This window comes from Poecilia mexicana, unplaced genomic scaffold (assembly GCF_051168715.1).
Source record: "Poecilia mexicana isolate PSO_F unplaced genomic scaffold, ASM5116871v1 scaffold_2, whole genome shotgun sequence".
NCBI classification, from domain to species: domain Eukaryota; kingdom Metazoa; phylum Chordata; class Actinopteri; order Cyprinodontiformes; family Poeciliidae; genus Poecilia; species Poecilia mexicana.
In genome coordinates, this window is record NW_028263371.1 from 46,489,003 (window position 1) to 46,507,735 (window position 18,733).

The window sequence follows — 18,733 nt, forward strand, 5'->3', positions numbered from 1 at the left end:
TACAGTTTAGTCAACATGTTTCTGACTCACCACAGGTTATTGACTACATTGCAGCTTTCTTTAGCATTAATGCTAATTTTTTGCATCAGAAGGCTTGATTAAAAAGCGACGGGCACACTTTGGCATGCCCCTCAAAATTTCTGCGGAATTTTCTAGTTATTCCATATTTTTCTTCCGTTACCGTTAATGCGGCTCGTACCGCTGCGTGCCCACCCACAAAAGTGGTATCAAAACGAGCGGCTCGATCCCGGCATTGGAGCTATTACTTTTAGTGGGATTCTGAGATAAAATGACGACAAAATTAAAAAAAAAACAAAAAAACTTTAATTTGAGGAACTCGCAGCATCACTAAGATTTCTCTCTGAAACACACACACAGGACAGTGGAGGTCTGACTCCAAAACTCTGTTTAACTCCCCCTCACAGGCACCAATAGAGGCCTATTGATCTCAAAGTTGGTCATGACATAGATACACATGCCTGCTCATGTAAAATGTTTTCAAAATTTTCCTAGGGCTTATGGTTTTTTGTCAGGCTCCTGGAGACCGACGCTGGTTGTCTCACAAGTATAGAAAACTGACTATCTGACGAGAGAGCCAGAACAGGTGCAGATCATTAATTACCATAGCAACGGGTCCTACACAGAGGCAGTGAGTATTCCCACAGCGCTGAATCAGATCTCACAATGCATTGTGGGAAGAATAAATATTTCCTGTGACTATTCATGTTTTGCTTACATAAAATTATTACTTGTCTGAATTTTTGAGTGTAAATTAAAATCTTTACTATGAAAATTTAAATTGTTTTTAGAAATTAACTATTAACAACTTTCTTCATGTTTTTTATTTTGGACCATGAGTGAGAACACCATGTGCGAAGCTTATAGTCGTCGGTCTCGATTTAAAGTTTACTGACCTTGGGTTCACATCCTGCTTTTCAATGGTAACTCATATTGTCATGATATACCTAACAATATGTACAGTTACTGTGTTGTACTGGTGAGATATTTATGTCAGACCTGCATATATCTATTTTTCATGTCAAATTTGAAACGCTGGATTTAAAGTGATGGGCACAGTTGGCAGGCCCCTTAAAATTTCTGCAGGAATTTTCTAGTTAATAATTATTCTGCTCCTATAACATCCCCAGGCTCCGTTGTCTCATGTATCAAATATATGTGAATTGAGAAAATTGTTTTTCAAGTGTTTTAATTAATTAAAATCAGGAATAAATTGCAGGCAAAAAAAAAACATCATTTTGGTATTTTTTTATTTAAATAAACACTTCCGACTAAAACGCCAGAATCAACACACCATATAAACACACAAAACCAGCAGGAAAACACTCATAAAAAATAATAATCCATATCAGCAACAGCAAATTATGATACATCTTTACATTCAAACACTTATGGAGAGTTATAATATTTTCTGGTAATTATTATTTTGCACCCACCAACCCACACACGCACACAAACACGCACACACACATTACCCTCATTTCTGTGCGCACACGCAAACACATTCACACACGTAAAGCCACAGGTTTATCCCTTTGAAGTCAGTCAGTATGTATGATTGAGATAACCATTGTGCTACATGTGGACAACTTGGGCACACTTGGAATAAATAACAGCTAGCATCAGGTTACAAAATCATTATTCAGTCAGTGTAGATCCAACCTTTGGACATTTTTTTAGTTATTTGTTAAGCTCCATATTTTTTTCAAGACTTATAAAAACAGATTTCTTATTACAGCAGTGTTGTGGACTTGTATTTCAGGTGCTGCATCATTGGTATTTTTAGATGTTTTTGGACCATTTTGCTGATGTCTGTTTCACCTTTTTAAAATCTTATAAAGGAGAATGGTTTTAGGTTTCACTGTGTATCAGTGCAGTGCAGCAATAACTGAACACGAGAGGCAGACAAAACACAAACTGTAATGGACCATTCACCTTTGCATTAAAACAATGGATGAATCGCTCCATTTACAGAGGCCTGTAGAAGTTGAGCTAAATGATTCAAAACATGCAAAAACACTGAAATGGTCACAGGGAATAGGATTTAAATAGCAAAATAGTCGTGTTTAAAATGCACCACACACAGAAGCTCACTGGTTTCTGTGTTGAACTCTGATTTCAGACAGCCAGACGACGTTACTCATAAACCTTCCCGTGGCGACGATAAAAAAATCATGATGCAGTACAGTAGGAGTCAGCGGATGTGTGTGGGTCCAGAGCAAGACATTCAGAAGTAGTCTCTTCTCCGAGAATCATCGCTTATGAAAGAAGGGTTCAACTGGGCGGGGTAAATGCATGAGTGGCGCGAGCCCGGCAGACCCGTGAACGGATACAGGCCATTTCTCTCCAGGTCGGAATTACGCAAAGCAGGCTGTGGGGAAACAATGCAGAAAATACTTTAAATATTTGATCTTGTTGAAATTATCAGCTGTACCAAAGAAGTGAATGTGCCTCAAAAAAAACAAAAAAACAAACAAAACAACTAAGAGATGGGGTGAAAAAATTGCCTATCGATAATGTTGACCTCTTCTTCAGGATTTTTTTTGTGTGCTAATCAGTCTGTGTGATAATGATGTGCGACTCTCTGTGTCGTAGCTGACTCAGAAACTGGAGTTTTACTCATTTGAACATTTCTCCCTGTTTTCCTGAAATGTTAGATTTTTTTCTAAGGTATAGTACATGTTCTTCTCAGCTTAGACTACATTCCCATACTTCTTCTTGAACCTTGAAACCTTGTTGGCCCCAGGAAAGGTTTTAATATTGTAAAATGAACACACAAAAAAAATCTACTTACAGAATAGTAAATGTCAGTCATCTGCAGCAAATTTTTTGTGCTGCCATTTTCCTGCATCTCAATGGTCTCTCTGCCCCACTCCATGGATATCCGGTTATTTTTGGGGAAGTCTGCATACGGCGACATCTGCATGTCTCCACTCTTGAAGATGATTTTATTGATGTCATTTTTGTCTTTCCTGAAAGGTTGACATTTTTAAAAGTGAAACTTACAGAAAACACAAACATTAGCCAGATAAAACTAATTAAATTATATTTAGATTTATATAAAAATATACTTATATATATATATATATATATATATATATATATATATATATATATATATATATATATATTTTTTTTTTAGATTCTCTGACAAGGAGAGCCATCTTACTTGCAGCAAGTGACAATTAGAGCAATGATGAGGATGAGGAGGAGAGCGCCTCCTGCAGGTGCCACCACAACTGCAATCAGCTTATAAACTGTAGCGTTAAAATAAGAAAGAGATTGCAATTATCAAAAAATAATACCAATAGCACATGAATTTGTTAGAAATAGACTGAACATTATTGGTCAGGTAGATCTACTTACAATTGGCACAATTGAAGCCCCCAAATCCAAAAGTGCACCTGAAAAGCAAAAAAATTAAAGTTAACAAAAACTACTTTAGAACTTTAAACGTTACATTTTACTGGTTTGACAGCACAAATAAACAAAGTTTGACTCACGCGACACATGTGCCATTTTCCAGCTTGTATCCATCCCTGCATTCTGAAATAAGACAAAATTGGCATTATTTTTAATCATTTAAACAAATCAAATTAAATATTCTGTTGTTCCTCTTCTTCAAGTGAGCAATTTATTTATCTGTCATTATTCTATAATGAGGAAGAGAGCTTACCTAGGCAGGACAAGTCTTCTGGGTTGTGTTTGTAATATCCCTGGAGACACTGGCAGTAAGCCGTGCCACTGCTGTCAGTGCAGGTTGAGCGCTCGGCATCACACTGGGTCTTCTGAGCTTCACATAAGCTCTCCACTGGAACACAATCAAGAGTCATTGTCGATATTAAATTAAAAGTTTATGTCTAAGTCGTTTATATCTGTAACGGAGAATGTTGGAAGTGATGTTTTTCTAATTCAGATAATCTGTGATTCTCCACCAAGACAGTGGCCTGAATGCTATCTGTTGAGACTGGTAAATGTTTTTGGATAAACTCTGCCCCCTGGCGGCTATTTATATGTATATGTATTGATGATTCCATTGATGATTTTTGTGTGATTTTGTTGTCAGCACATTCAACTTTGTACAGAACAAAGTATTCAATGAGAATATTTCATTCATTCAGATCTAGGATGTGTTATTTGAGTGTTCCCTTTATTTTTTTGAGCAGTGTATATATATATATATATATATATATATATATATATATATATATATATATATATATATATATATATATATATATATATATATATATATATATATATATATATATATATATATATATATATATATATATATATATATATATATATATATATATATATATATATATATAGCTGACTGTATAGCTCAGTGGGTAAGACACCAGTCTACCACCTGGGAGACCGGGGTTCGAATCCAGGTTGGGGCAAGTTACAACAGTGCAATTGAGCTATGCAGTGTGGGTCCCTAGGCAAGACCCTTGGAGCTATATAGCCTACCTCATACAATGAGAGACACTGATAAGCATGACATGCCGGCTCAGACGTCGCCCGGCCAAACAAGGTCTGCGTCAGGTGCTGGGGAACCAGAGCACCTTGATGAAAAATGGGCTACTGGAACAAGACGGAAATGGGCGAGAGACGAAAACATGGATCTGTTGGAATGCTACTACTCAAGTAACCCTAGTCAGAGGGGTTACATGCAAAGACTGAGGGTGGAATGGTTACTTCGACACCCACAGTCTACAATGACTGCCAAACAACTAGTAGCTCAGTGCTCCAACATCCGCAAACGGCAACTGCTATCACAACTTGAGATTGACGAGGTACAACACAAATGCTACGGCATAAGGGAGGAGCCCAAAGGTAAGGTCAGGGGGGAGTTAACTACTCCCCACCCCGAGACTGGGTATGCAGCCCCAGTAATGAACGAACTATCAAAGCTGAACGAGACAGCAACTGACCTGAGAGAGAGAATCGTGGCCCGAATGAATACCAGGCAACCCCGACGCCAATTACAACGGCTGAGTGAAGTACCATCAGAAAGTCTCATTGAAGATGTGAATGCAGCATTGAGAACAATCCCTACCAACACCATAACAGAAACCAATGAGCTGATATACATCCTTGAAATGCTCGGCTATAAGAGCAACCATGAGACCCAATATCCATCATGGAAAAGACGGTTAGAGGCTAAGATCAAGATAACAAGGAGGGAAGTGAGCCAGCTGTCAGAGCTCCTAAGGGGTGCAATGAAAAGATCAGTACCCAAGAAGTACAGCCAGATGCCCATACCTGAAGCACTCGAAACTGCCAAACAAAGGCTCCAAGCCTTGGCCAGCCGCCTAAAGAGATACACAAGAGAGAATGAAGCCAGGAGGATCAACCGGCTCTTCTCCACCCAACCAGCTAAAGTGTACTCTCAATGGCAGGGTACTAACAACAGAGCAGACCCACCAAGGCTGGAGACTGAACAATACTGGAAAGGCATATGGGAAAGGGAGGCGTCCCACAACAGCAAGGCACAGTGGCTAACCTCTCTACGAGAGGACCACAGCAACCTCCCTGAACAAGCCCCGGTAACCATCACTGTGGCAGATGTCCAAGAAAGAGTCTCGGGTATGAAAAACTGGACAGCACCAGGGCCTGACATGATCCATGCCTACTGGCTAAAGAAACTCACTGCCCTCCATGAGCGACTGGCAGCTCAACTGAACCAGCTGCTACAGAATGGGACTCACCCTGAATGGTTAACTGAAGGGCGCACAATCCTGATCCAGAAGGATCCCTCAAAGGGTTCAGTCCCATCCAACTATCGGCCGATAACCTGTCTCTCTACAACATGGAAGCTCATGTCAGGCATCATAGCGGCTAAGATAAGCGGACACATGGATAAATACATGAGCACGGCACAGAAGGGCATCGGCATAAATAGTAGAGGAGCCAAACACCAACTCCTTGTAGACCACACAGTCGCCCGAGACTGCAAAACCCGACACACCAACCTGTGCACCGCTTGGATTGATTACAAGAAAGCCTATGACTCAATGCCACACACCTGGATCATTGAATGCTTAGAGATGTACAACATCAATAGGACTCTAAGAGCCTTCATTGCAAACTCGATGGGGCTGTGGAAAACCACCCTTGAAGCCAACTGCAAACCGCTTGCACAAGTGTCCATCAAATGTGGCATATACCAAGGAGATGCTCTGTCCCCACTGCTGTTCTGCATAGGCCTGAACCCCCTCAGCCAAATCATCAACAAGACTGGCTACGGATACCGACTTAAGAATGGGGCCACAATCAGTCACCTCCTCTACATGGATGACATCAAGCTGTACGCCAAGAGCGAGCGAGACATCGACTCACTGATCCACACCACCAGGATCTACAGCACTGACATTGGGATGTCATTCGGACTAGAGAAGTGTGGCCGGATGGTTACAAAGAGAGGGAAGGTCGTCCGCACAGAAGGGGTCTCACTCCCAGAGGGAACGATAGCAGACATAGAGCACAGCTACAAGTACCTGGGAATACCACAAGCAAATGGCAACCTCGATGAGGTCACAAGGAAAGGAGCCACAGCCAAATACCTCCAACGAATAAGGCAAGTCCTGAGAAGCCAGCTCAATGGCAAGAACAAGATCCGTGCAATAAACAGCTATGCCTTACCAGTAATCAGATACCCTGCCGGAATAATTAGCTGGCCAATGGAAGAGATGAAGGCCACGGATGTTAAGACTCGGAAGCTACTAACCATGCATGGAGGGTTCCACCCCAAATCCAGCACCCTGAGACTGTACACGAGCCGTAAGGAAGGAGGCAGAGGACTAGTGAGTGTGAGAGCCACTATCCAGGATGAAACATCTAAGATCCATAAATACATCAAGGACAAAGCCCCAACGGACGATATACTCAGCGAATGTCTCAGGCAATGGGGAACAGAGGACGAGGTGCTGGAGGAACCATCATGGGAAGACAAGCCCCTACATGGGATGTACCACCGACAAATAACTGAAGTGGCTGATATCAGGAAATCCTACCAATGGCTGGAGAAAGCTGGACTCAAGGACAGCACGGAGGCCCTCATCCTGGCCGCCCAGGAACAGGCCCTAAACACCAGAGCAATAGAAGCTCAGATCTACCACACCAGACAAGACCCAAGGTGTAGGTTGTGCAAGGAGGCCTCTGAGACAGTCCAGCACATAACAGCAGGGTGCAAGATGCTGGCAGGGAAAGCGTACATGGAACGACATAACCAAGTGGCGGGCATAGTGTACAGGAACATCTGTGCAGAATATGGACTGGAAGCCCCGAGGTCAAAATGGGGGACACCCCCAAAGGTGGTGGAGAATGACCGAGCTAAGATCCTGTGGGACTTCCAGATCCAGACAGACAAGATGGTAATGTCGAACCAACCGGACATTGTGGTGGTGGATAAAGAACAGAGGAAAGCCGTTGTGGTGGATGTAGCAATACCAAGTGACCACAACATCAGGAAAAAGGAGCATGAGAAACTGGAGAAATACCAGGGCCTCAGAGAGGAACTGGAGAAGGCCTGGAAGGTGAAGACCACAGTGGTGCCTGTGGTCATCGGGGCCCTCGGGGCAGTCACCCCCAAACTGGAGCAGTGGCTCAAACAGATCCCAGGAACAACATCAGACATCTCAGTCCAGAAATGTGCAGTTCTAGGCACAGCCAAGATACTGCGCAGAACCCTCAAGCTCCCAGGCCTCTGGTAGAGGACCCGAGCTCAGAGGATGAAAGAGACCACCCACGGAGGGTGAGAGGGGAATTTTTTTTTTATATATATATATGTATAAATAAATCAACTGCCCAAAGTAAACCTTCCAAGACATCCCAGAAAGAAAGAAGAAAGTAAAGCTTACTGATCTTGATGATGGTGATGTTCATGCTAATCAACTCACTGTGGTAGGAGAGCTGATGCTGCAGGACCATTCTGCAGTGGGTCAACGACGAGCTGCAGTTGCTCAGAGACATCTGGATGCTGTTGTACACTTCAGTTGTCGTCACATCAGTGGAGATGGAAAACATGTTGACAGCCAAGATACGAACCCCGCCCTGCTCTCTATGGGGAACAATTGCACTGTTTTATTTGTTTTACTTTTTCTTTTTTTTTTTTAGCAAATTCAAGTATTTTAAAATAAGCATCATCAATAGAATATGTATGTAAAAGTTGAAGTGTGCTGCAGACTTACTTGCTCCTTAGTGTTGAGCGACTATAACCTCGGAGGACCGACAGTGACACGTTGAGCTGAATGAGATACATTAAGTATTAACTATATAAGCAGTGATGATCCACGTTAAAGTGTCTTGCAAAACTATGTATAGCCTTGTATATTGTATTTACCTCAGTATTTTATATTTTGTCACATTATTTTTGCATTGTAGAGCGAGACTTACCAGCTGTATGATCTCTCTCTCATACATGGCCAGGTTTTTGAAATGATCATGTCTGTTAAAACTGAAAGTTCCCAGAAATGTCTTTACTATAGAAGGAAAAAAGAAAAGCCTGCAGTGAGGAAGCTGGAACAACGTCAACAAAACCATAAAGTGGACTGATTTGTGTTTCAGGATCACCTCTGGTGCACGTCCGTCCATCCTCAAGATGATAGCCGAGTGGACATTCACAGTTGAAGGAGCCGTTTGAGTTTAAGCACTTGGAGCCAGTCGGGCAGGGGTTCTGCTTACACTCATCCATATCTGAACACAGTAGGTGCAAAAAAAAAAAAATACAATATAAGAGGAACTCTTTTTGACCTGTAAATATCAGTCATGTTCTTCGTACTCTGCAAATTTGTTGTGATCGTGTAAACATGACATCACCTTGGTCGCAGGTGGGTCCTGTCCAGGCCTTCTGACACTGACAGATGAACTCTGGTCCCTTATAGCTCACACACATCCCTCCGTTCATGCAAGGGTTCGACAGGCAGGGATTTCCTGGCAGTCAGGGAGGTCAGAAAGCATATTGGCATCAAAACATTCTTTTCTTTTCGTTTCTCTTCTTTTCTTTCCTTTTACATCAAATCTTTTTTTATGCTGTAAGGCATAGTACAGCATAACTCTCTATGTGCACAAAGGATGCCAGTCCTATTTTTAGGATGTTTCTTCTAAAATGTATTTATAATAAATGAAATGTAGCAGCTTTCTAATTTTTCTTTTCAGATGTAATAGGTCTGCTGTTTCAGTTAGGATGTAAGGCAAACTGGCTGCAATACGTGCTTTCACCACAGGACGTCGCTAAAAACCTACAAAGATGAACCTGAATTTATGAAAAATTGATCACTTTAACCTTAAGAGTTAAAATCGACAATTAATCAGAAAATTTAACAACTTAGCTTCAGTTTATGAAAAAACATTTTTTTAAAATGTTTTAGTCATTTTGTCGTGCATTTACAATATTTGTCATCTATCAAACTCAAATGCATGATGATTATTTAATAGGAATAGGAATATTTAACCTATAATCAGTTTTCTACAATTACAAAAAAATCTAAGCTGTTCAGCTGTCATATATATATATGTGTGAAACATTTGTACTTTTAACGTTACCCTCTATGACATACAAGACCTGATTTTTCTTTCAGTCAGGGAGGATAAGAACATGCTGTGCAAAGGTCACATCAGTGAACCTAATAACATCAAAGTGTGAGCGTAAATTAGGTCAGTAACTCACTTTGTGGCAGTCTGGCAGTTTGAAACGCGGTTGGCACCGTCGTCACTTCCAGCTCTGTTGCCCCTCCGTCCGTCTGTTTCTTGGTGGTGTGTACAGCCTCTGTAGTCCTGGCAGGAGTGCTGTGACTGTCGGTGGTTTTGCTGTACTGACTTTGCGTTGTGGTGAGTCTTTGGGTCCCGGTGCTTGTTTCTGCCTGCGTGGTTGTAGCTTTTGTAGGAATGACCATCTTAGTTGAAGGCCTCTGCGTTTGGACTGCCGGGAGTGCCGCAGAGGTCTGCAGGGTCAGGGTGGGGGCTGTGGAGGAAGGTGAAGTGGACGGGACGGTGGTCTCTGTAATGGATTCTGTAGTATAGCTACTAGAGCTGCTGCTCAGCACTGCTGCTGATGTTGCTGGTAGGGAAGGAACAGTGGAGTCCATGCTGTTGGTGGTAAAAGCAGTTGACTTAAAGGTGTTTTCTTCTGTTGTCTGTGGTCTGTTAAAATGAAGAAAATGTTGATTAAATCTCAAAAGTGGTTTTGTTTCTGAATTAACAAAATTTTAAATATGTGCAGTATCTTGCTAAAAAAATACTTATAGCACTTAATCTTTTCTTCACTGATGTGCTCTAAGAAACCTCTGAGGCCTTCAAAGACCAGCTTTATTTATACAGAGATTAAATTTGACACAATCGGACTCCTTTTACATATTAGATTATTTTTGAAGGTGACCGGTTTACATATTAGATTATTTTTTTGAAGGTAACTGAGAGGCCTGAATACAAATGAAAACTTTTAATTTTTTTTTTTCATCTGAAATAATGTGTTCACCATGCATCCTTTCCTTCCACTTTACTATTATCCACTACTGTTTTTCTACCACCAGCAGGGGGCGGAAATGCTAACTGAAATTGATTAGCTTCTGTGAGAACCAACTGGTAATTTTTTATTTTTATTTTTACCTCTCGGTGGCAGTGACTGGTGTAGGAGTGAGGAAGACCCCGGTAACCGTCCTTGGCACGTTTGTCTGAGTCTCATCCACTTCAGATGAACTGCTGATTGTTGAGGGCACTGATGTCAAACCTGAACCCATGCTATCCTCACTGGTTTGGGGTGAAAGGCCTTCTGTGCCTTCCTGGTTCTGAGTGTTGGGGCTCTGGGCTCCAGTGGTCATCTCTGTGGACAATCCAGCACTGCTGCCAGAATCCTGATCCGTCCCAGAGGCATTTATTGGACCCTCTGAGTGTGAAGTGAAAGGAGGGGTGGAGGAAACAGGTGCGTCTGACTGATCAGTGCTGGGCTCTGTCACCCTGAGATGTGGAGTTGAGTTAGATATCTCCTGAGATGTTAAAGAAAGCTGATGCTTTGTGGCGTTAGGTTGTCCGGTTAAACCCGGGGTTCCGCTGGCCACTGCTGGACCATTAGTTTCAGAAAAACTCCCAGTCACTCTCTGGTCTGTAGTTTCTCTCCCATCAGTCCTTGCAGACGGGGCGCTTTGAGTATAACTCTCGGTTTCCACAGGCCTGGGAGGGACACCCCAGGTGGACGGAGGCTGACGGGAGCTCGAGTCCTCCGTAAATGCCGATGAGGTGCTGTTGTTAGAGGAGGTAACAGAGAGCAGGGTTCTTTCCCCGGCACGGCTTACAGTTGTTGTGTAGGTTCTGCCGGTGAGTGTGCCGGTCTGTGACACCGAAGACGTAGCGTCCCCCAAACGGAGCGTTGTATCCGGACTGTCCTGGGACATGGTTTCATCCTCAGGAGACAGCCAGGGTTGGTCCTCCATGGACACAGAGTGGGAGATTACTGGCATCTGGTTTGTGTTAGTAAAGCCACTGCTACTACTGGCAATGCTACTGCTACTAGTACTACTGCTGCTGATGTTACTACTATTATTACTGCTGCTGCTACTACCACTACTAGTACTACTACTACTACTGCTGCTGCTGCTGCTACCACTACTAGTACTACTACTACTACTGTCGCTGCTGCTGATACTACTGAACTCAGTGGTAGTTATAAAGGAGGTGGTAAGTGGCTTTGTGGACAGATTTGTGGCCTCAGGAAACCTGCTGCTTGTTTCTGTGAAGGCTTCTGTCTGCTCTGTGTCTGCAAATACAGAAAAAAAAAAAAAAGAAAAAGCCAAAGATTAATTTTGTCATTGTGTGCTTTCTGAAACAATAAGACATAAACTTGTAAAGACTAAGCTGCACCAGGTTTGATAATCTGAGTAATTAATTTTTCCTAATACATCTTTCTTTTTTTTTTTTAACATTATTAGTCAAACTTCTAAAATACATTACACTCCAGATTTTTCAAAGAAACCTGAATTCACTAAAACAAATTCATAGAAATGCTGTCATGATTTAGTCAAATCCTTGAAATTTTGGTTTTGCAACCATTTAATAGTGCCCAATAGAGGGCGCTCACCAGGAAGCCTGGGACCTGTGGAAGGAGCAGACAGCGAGAAGATGCTGTCTGGGTGAACAAAGCGTTTTGTATGGGCAGTAAATTTTGGGTGGAGAACAACTGGCAGCCGGTTTGTCTACTCCTAACAATGGCTTGAAGTCCTAAATATGGAAGTGACTGTCTCTGCTGGGAATCTGCCATTTCCTTCCTAAAGCTGAGTGAGCACAGGGCGATTGGCAGAAACCGGCAAAGCATGGATCTGGGAGTGTTTTCATTGTTCAAAGGTCTCTTTTAGGCTGGTTAAAAATGGATTGGTCACATATAAACTCCCCGAACACAACCAGAAACGAAAAGAATGTGACAACAAGGACGCCATTGCCGATTTGGGGACATTTTTGTGGCATTTTGAAGTTGACAGTTGAGAATCAAGGGCGGCATGAAGAGGAATGGTATGCAGCAAAGGTCCCCACCTAGAAACATTGTTCCATGTTGTATTTAAATTACATGACTCTTAGTATTACCCGCAGAGCATTATGGGGTTGACATTCAGTTAATTCATTACTTTGTTCAGAACACAAGATGAGCTGTAAATTACATTTTGGTTAGAGATGTAATTTTTTCCAGCTGAAATAATACAGTAAATGTGGAACCTTAACAACTCATATGACCTACATGTCAATTAGCATTTTATTTATCTGTTCTGACGTTTACCAACTACTTTCCATTGTCCGCCAAATGCTCCACAATTATTGGCACCCGTGTTAAAGACATGTAGCAACCCTCAAAATAAATGAATCTTTTATTGCTGCATCATATTCCAGCCTTTATTTTTACTATGATTAGTGGTATACCCCAACAATCCCTATGAAATAAACACATTTTTATTTGTTTTAGGATTTACCTCCCATAAATTGGCTGTGTGAAAATGACTACTTGCCTAAACTCACTTTGAGATAATATTTGTTGCACATTTGTGCTATATAAATAAACTGAACCAAACCAAGGAAGACGAAATGGCTGGAAAGGGTCACTTAAGAAAACTGCATCAAATTCTTGAGTATGAGATTGTGCTACTGCAAAAAAAGATTAATCTAATACAGGCTTTTCCAATATAATTACTCCTTGGGGTAACAACTAACCACAGTTAGTGGCCTGGCGTGAGTGAGACTTCTTTCTCTGCTTATCTCTCTGGTCTTGTGTGGTCTGACAGCCTTTTATCTGGTCTCCCTGCAGGACTGAGAAAAGGGGTTAGCGATGGTGCCACAAACGGCTCCCATACAAAACTTATATAAAAGGTGGATTCAGCAGCAGAACTGCCTGTCTGGTGGGAAGCTACGGGGATGAGAAAAGGGGTCATCAGACTGTTTTTCCCTCCTAGTTCCTCCGCAAGTGTCACTCTCAATAATTCATTTTTTTTTTGTCTCTCTCTGGATCCATTCTGGGAAACAAAACTAAGACTGGACCGTGGTGCTGGCAGAAAGTGATGGACACTCCCAGATCACTCTGCTGTTTATCTCTTCGCTGTTAACACAGTTGTCAGTGTTGTGTCTTCACATCTGACATGCTTCCGAAACCGTTCTCTCTGGTTCAACATGTCCGTCTTCCTTAGTGACAAATTATTAAAAGTGCTGTGAATAAACAAGTGAATCTAAATTGTGCATACATTTTGTTGCTGTGACCAGAAAGCTGCAAATGTTGATGGTCAGCTGCAATATGACCATGACCTTGAGGCTCTGTGTTAGTCATTGTAGTCTTCTCCTTCCTTGCAGCATCCATGCTTTCAAGCGCAGCTCAGAGTGAGGGCTTCAGTGTTATGAAACGTTTTGGGACGGCTCCCACTTGGACCGAGTGTGACTGCATGAATCAAAGAGGGTGTTGGTGGGAATGTCTGAAATATCTCGCCAAACCCACACAGGCCAAATAAAACTAGAAACACATCATCCTGATTACCCGGCCTCAAAGAGCATAAATAATAATAAAAATTGCCGTAAAAAGACATCAATGCGTTTAGCCTATTAAGAAATATTACCCAAAATAAAACTACAACATTAAATAAGAAAGGCATCCGGATTTCAGCACTATTTTTGCTGCACAATCAGGGAGATCATTTTAATACCAAGCTGGACTATATTAGGAATTCCTGCAATATTTAATATAGATTTTGACAATGTCTAATCTTAAATGAGACTAAAATTGACCTATTTTATTTTAGGTTTGCCAAACTTATTTTTATTTAGAGAATAATGAGAAAAATACATTTTTGGTGATTTTATTTTTTAAACTTTACTCAAAGTCAGAAGTTTATAGACATCTTACTACTAAAGACTTGGATCAACTATTTTGTGTACCCTTGCACATGCTGCAAACAATAATTTGCTGGATGTTTGGTCAATTGCTCCTGACAAAAATTGACTGAGGTTGTAGACTGTGTCACTCACATGTCTTTTGAGCTCTACTCAGAAAAAAAAAAAAAAAAGCAAAAAAACTAACTTTCCAAAGAAACAAGGTCCTAGTCAAAAGAAAAATAAATAAATAAAAAAAAAGGTTTGTTGCTGTTATGATTTGGGTTACTATCCATTTGTGCTCAAACTTTAACTATCTGGCTGATATCTTGAGATGTTGCTTTGATATTGATCCACAAACTGTATATTCTTGTGGTAGCATCCATTTTGAATGTGCAACAATACCTCTTGTACAAAATGACACTATAATGTCACCAACCCCATATTTCACAGATGGGATCTTGTTTCCTCCAAATTTCACAATGGTGATTATGTCCAAACACTTCAGTTCTACTTGAACCAGGCCTCCACACAGGCCTTTCTCGTTGAGAGGACTTTCACTCAGCTACACTCTTTAAACACCTTCTTTAGTTCTTTTCTTGCACATAAGGTCTTGAACAGATAAAACTGCTATCTTCAGTCATGGAGGTTCAGAAATTTCTCCTGACATCATGGCCAATTTCTTTTGATTTTCCAATGGTGTCACACAGGAAGCAGAGTGTTTGAAGTGTGCCTTCATTTAACTAAAATGTTTTTGAATCAATTCACCAAAAGTTAACAAAACCTTGATAACTGGCTTTCCAAGATTGAATTAAGGCATAATAATCTATCTTGCATTAAATATAGTAGTAGAAAGTTTTGTAGAAAGTAGAAGGATCTGAGACAGTATCCCATATTTGTTTTATTAGTCTGAAAAATAACTGTGAGCTAGATGATAGAATAAAATGCCCAATGGTTTGTGTGCAGGAAATTTGTCCCCAATTCCCTCAAAAGCAAAATAAATAAATATATTTTTTAGGGCTGAAACGATTCCTCGAATGATTCGAGTACCTCGATTACTAAAATTCCTCGAGGAAAATTTACCTGCCTCGAAGCTTCGTTAATTTATGTTTTATTAGTTAGCGCACCATGTTCCGGCCGGGACTTCATTTGCGTTGCGCGGAGCTCTCACTTCCGCCTCTGAGTTGTTGAAAAAAGCTAAGTCTCAGCGGCATAAAGTCCAATCTTCAAGATTGGCCCGTGGGGATTTTATTGATTGATGATAATGCCCGACTTTTTATCGTTTTTGGGGAACCAATAAGCATCCTTAAAATGACTGGGGAATGCCTGGAGTACGGCAGCATTTCTCCTCCGGGGCTGCTGGTTGAAAGCGAACGGCGGGAAGAGCGCTGAGGTGAGCGGATAGACTGAACAGGGCGGGCGGCTGAGTAGCTGATGCTTACCGTGTAAATGTAGCTTTACCGACGAACCGCACAATAAATTTCATATCCCGGTCTGAAGAAACGGGTGGCGGAGCGCATCGTACATGGCTGGTAGATGAGTTTCTGAGTGTGACCAGTGAAGGTGTCGTAAATATCCCGTATTGCTTCCCCCCGTGTTCGTCCCCCGGTCTAACGGTTCGTCAGTCCGCTGGTCTATTTCCTCCCCTCCACCCCATGTTCGTTCATTCGCCCTCTCCTCCCACTCCAGGCGGCATTTCCCGTATTTTCAAACCCAAAGCGTGACAGGTTAGGTGGCAAGGTGAGTTTAATTAATCTATTAAACTCACTGAAGATGAATACATAAACTAAAAGCTGGATTGTAGACATTTTTATAAGCATATTTATGAGCCGGCCTCTTTGTTATTAAATTCAATATAATTTCAGATTTTTCTATAACTTTTCTTCTGGTTAACTTAGAAAGTGAGCTATTATTGTTACAGGTTAGTTTTCTAAACTACAAAAAAGCAACTGTTAGGGATGCTCAAATGTGAAAAATTGGACTGATACTGATATCTGATAGTAACACCGGTATTATGCCAGATTTACCAATATTTCATTTTATAATTTTTTTTTATCCGATTACTCGATTAATCGTAAGAATAATCGATAGATTACTCGATTACTAAAATATTCGTTTACAACAGCCCTAATATTTTTAAATTATCATATGACTACATCTTCTGCATGTATAAAAGCAAAAACTCTTCAGGAATATGTTCTTGTGCGAGTCTTGTCTCTGCCAATTGACAGAGTACATAAACTACAGGGAATTAGAGTATGCTGCCCAGAGTGGAGTCATCTGAGGATGCTGCTCGGCATATTCATGATGTCATAATTGAGTTTCAGCTCTGTCTGCATTTTCTTTGTATTGGAAGAACTTCATCAAGTTCACTTATAGTAGCTGAAAGGGACTACTTGCATAAACAGATACTTTATTAGTTAAATGCAAAACAAATTTCCTGCATTTAACTAATAATAGGGTTCAACAGTTTGCATACATTTTACTTCTGAGTGCATTGGCAAAACATAATAGCATTCATGTAATATATGTTACATGCAGTTTTGGGGTAACGTGATACTCCTCAGAGTGACCTTTCAGCTCATATTGGTACCAAACCCAAGTTATGTAGGCTTAACAAGTAAATGGCCACTTAACTAATTAAATGAGGGTGAAGACCCTCAGCTTGATAGCAAGTTTGACTTCAGATTTGCTGCTACATTGATTAAAGAATGTAAAAAACTTAAACCCTTTTCATTTATTTAACAATCTACACACAGACATATCAGGCACACCATTCTGTTGGACACCAACAGGTGACTGAACGAACATCTTTAGCTAAATTCTAACCACATTTTTTTTGTTAAATTTCTTATTAAAACTGTGGCTAATTTACCTATTATTTACCATTAGATTTACAATCTATACGACAAAAAATGGCGACTTCATTTTTGATATGACTTCTAAAAGTTTTATTTAATGAGAGACGTAAAAAAAATAAATAGGAGCAATTTGAGGACCACTTAGTCAGTTTTTGTTTTGTTTCTTTGTGGACAACACAAATAGAACCGGATCCAGCTTAGACAAATGCTATCATTATTCGCTCATTATTCATCATTTACGGTTTTAGTTCTGTTTTCTACATAAAAAAAACAGCTTTAAATTTAATTTCATTCGGAATTTAAAAACACTCTTTCAAAAACAGCGTGAGGACAAGAAAATGTATTGGCTCTGTTTTTATTTATTTAGCTCTGAAACGACCTCATTGCTACAACAGGATAACTACCATTTATCACGTGTTTAGAGTGGTTCAGTCTGGAAGCAACACGCTCCCATGCTGTGTCCTGAAGCTGTTGATCACTTTTGCATCATAAATTAAAAGCTACATTAGGAGATATGGTTTAACACTTTTGCATAAAAAACTTTCTATTATCTGCCGGACTCTCGTTCTGTGATCTTACCGAGGTGCCCCGCGGTAGCAGCGTCGGTTCCAGCCGTGTGTGTGAGCAGGAGGTCCCTCTGTGATGGTGATAAACTCTCGCTGGAATATGAAGTTGAAGTTCCACCGTTTTCGGTGTTGCTGGGTTCATCTGTGCCCGCTGAATAATACAACCCGTCCGTTACCGAACTCGTGCTGTTGTAGCCGGGGGTCCCTGCCCAGAGGGGCCCCGGCAGACCCAGCACCGACAGAGAGCAGAGGAGGACCTGATTCAAAAACCACGTTTCCATGACTTTTTTTTTTTTTTGAAAGACCCCCGAAGTAGCGGCCGCAAATCGATTCCGCCAAAACGAGTGGATGTCCGGGAGTCCTCCACCGGGGACACCATGGGACGAGCGCTCCTGTTGTTGGAGAAAGTTTAGATGGGAAACGTGTGACTCCTGCTGGAGGTCCGGAGGAGATCCGTAGTTCTGCTGGCGGGGAGCGGAAGATAACAGAGCCGAAGCTGCAGCCTGTTATCTCGGCGGAGGAGCCCGGGCTCCTCCTCCTCCTCCTCCACATACACACCAACAGATTCAAGTCTGATTACTGAGCTGCCTGCAGGTGTCAGAAGTAATACCCTCGAATGATTCCTAATAAGTGATGAAAGTGAGCGCTTTAGGTTTACACTTTAGAGTTTAACAGTGTTTGAATAGTTATATTGAAGACAAAATGTGGGGGAAAAAATGAAAGCATCATGAGTTCATGATATCTGAAGTGAACAAGCGGTGAACATCTTACTGACATAGCAGCCTTGGCATCCGCTTTTAGCACAAAACCAGATAAGTTGGATCTGAAGGCTTAGGGCCAAGATCGAAATGTGTTGAGGGATGTTATGTAAATTCAACTTTTTTTTAGCTTTATATCATGATATAATGTTATCCCCTCAAACCTGGAGTGTTTTAATTCTTTCAT

At 41.2% G+C, this 18,733-nt stretch overlaps 1 protein-coding gene across 1 annotated transcript; it reads right to left on the reverse strand.

Moving 5' to 3' along the window:
- Positions 1-1,251: 1,251 nt before the first annotated feature.
- Positions 1,252-18,389, reverse strand: heg1 (heart development protein with EGF-like domains 1). Its single transcript, XM_014988830.2, has 14 exons — positions 17,802-18,389; positions 10,636-11,779; positions 9,698-10,170; positions 8,848-8,961; positions 8,602-8,724; positions 8,425-8,510; positions 8,220-8,275; positions 7,929-8,089; positions 3,695-3,829; positions 3,522-3,564; positions 3,385-3,422; positions 3,188-3,275; positions 2,813-2,990; positions 1,252-2,389 (listed from the first exon to the last, which is right to left on the reverse strand). The coding sequence occupies exons 1-14, from the start codon at positions 18,067-18,069 to the stop codon at positions 2,246-2,248; spliced, it is 3,051 nt and encodes a 1,016-aa protein (XP_014844316.2). The 5' UTR covers positions 18,070-18,389; the 3' UTR covers positions 1,252-2,245.
- Positions 18,390-18,733: the final 344 nt, after the last annotated feature.

What these genes read in the sequence shown, in the direction of transcription:
- heg1 (XM_014988830.2), bottom strand. Translation starts at nt 18,069, where the DNA reads ATGGAAACGTGGTTTTTGAATCAGGTCCTCCTCTGCTCTCTGTCGGTG. An exon ending in GGGCTTCAATTGTGCCAATT is followed by an intron (nt 3,276 to 3,384) that starts GTAAGTAGATCT and finishes TTAACGCTACAG; the next exon opens with TTTATAAGCTGATTGCAGTT. An exon ending in TGACTGACATTTACTATTCT is followed by an intron (nt 2,390 to 2,812) that starts GTAAGTAGATTT and finishes GTTTCCCCACAG; the next exon opens with CCTGCTTTGCGTAATTCCGA.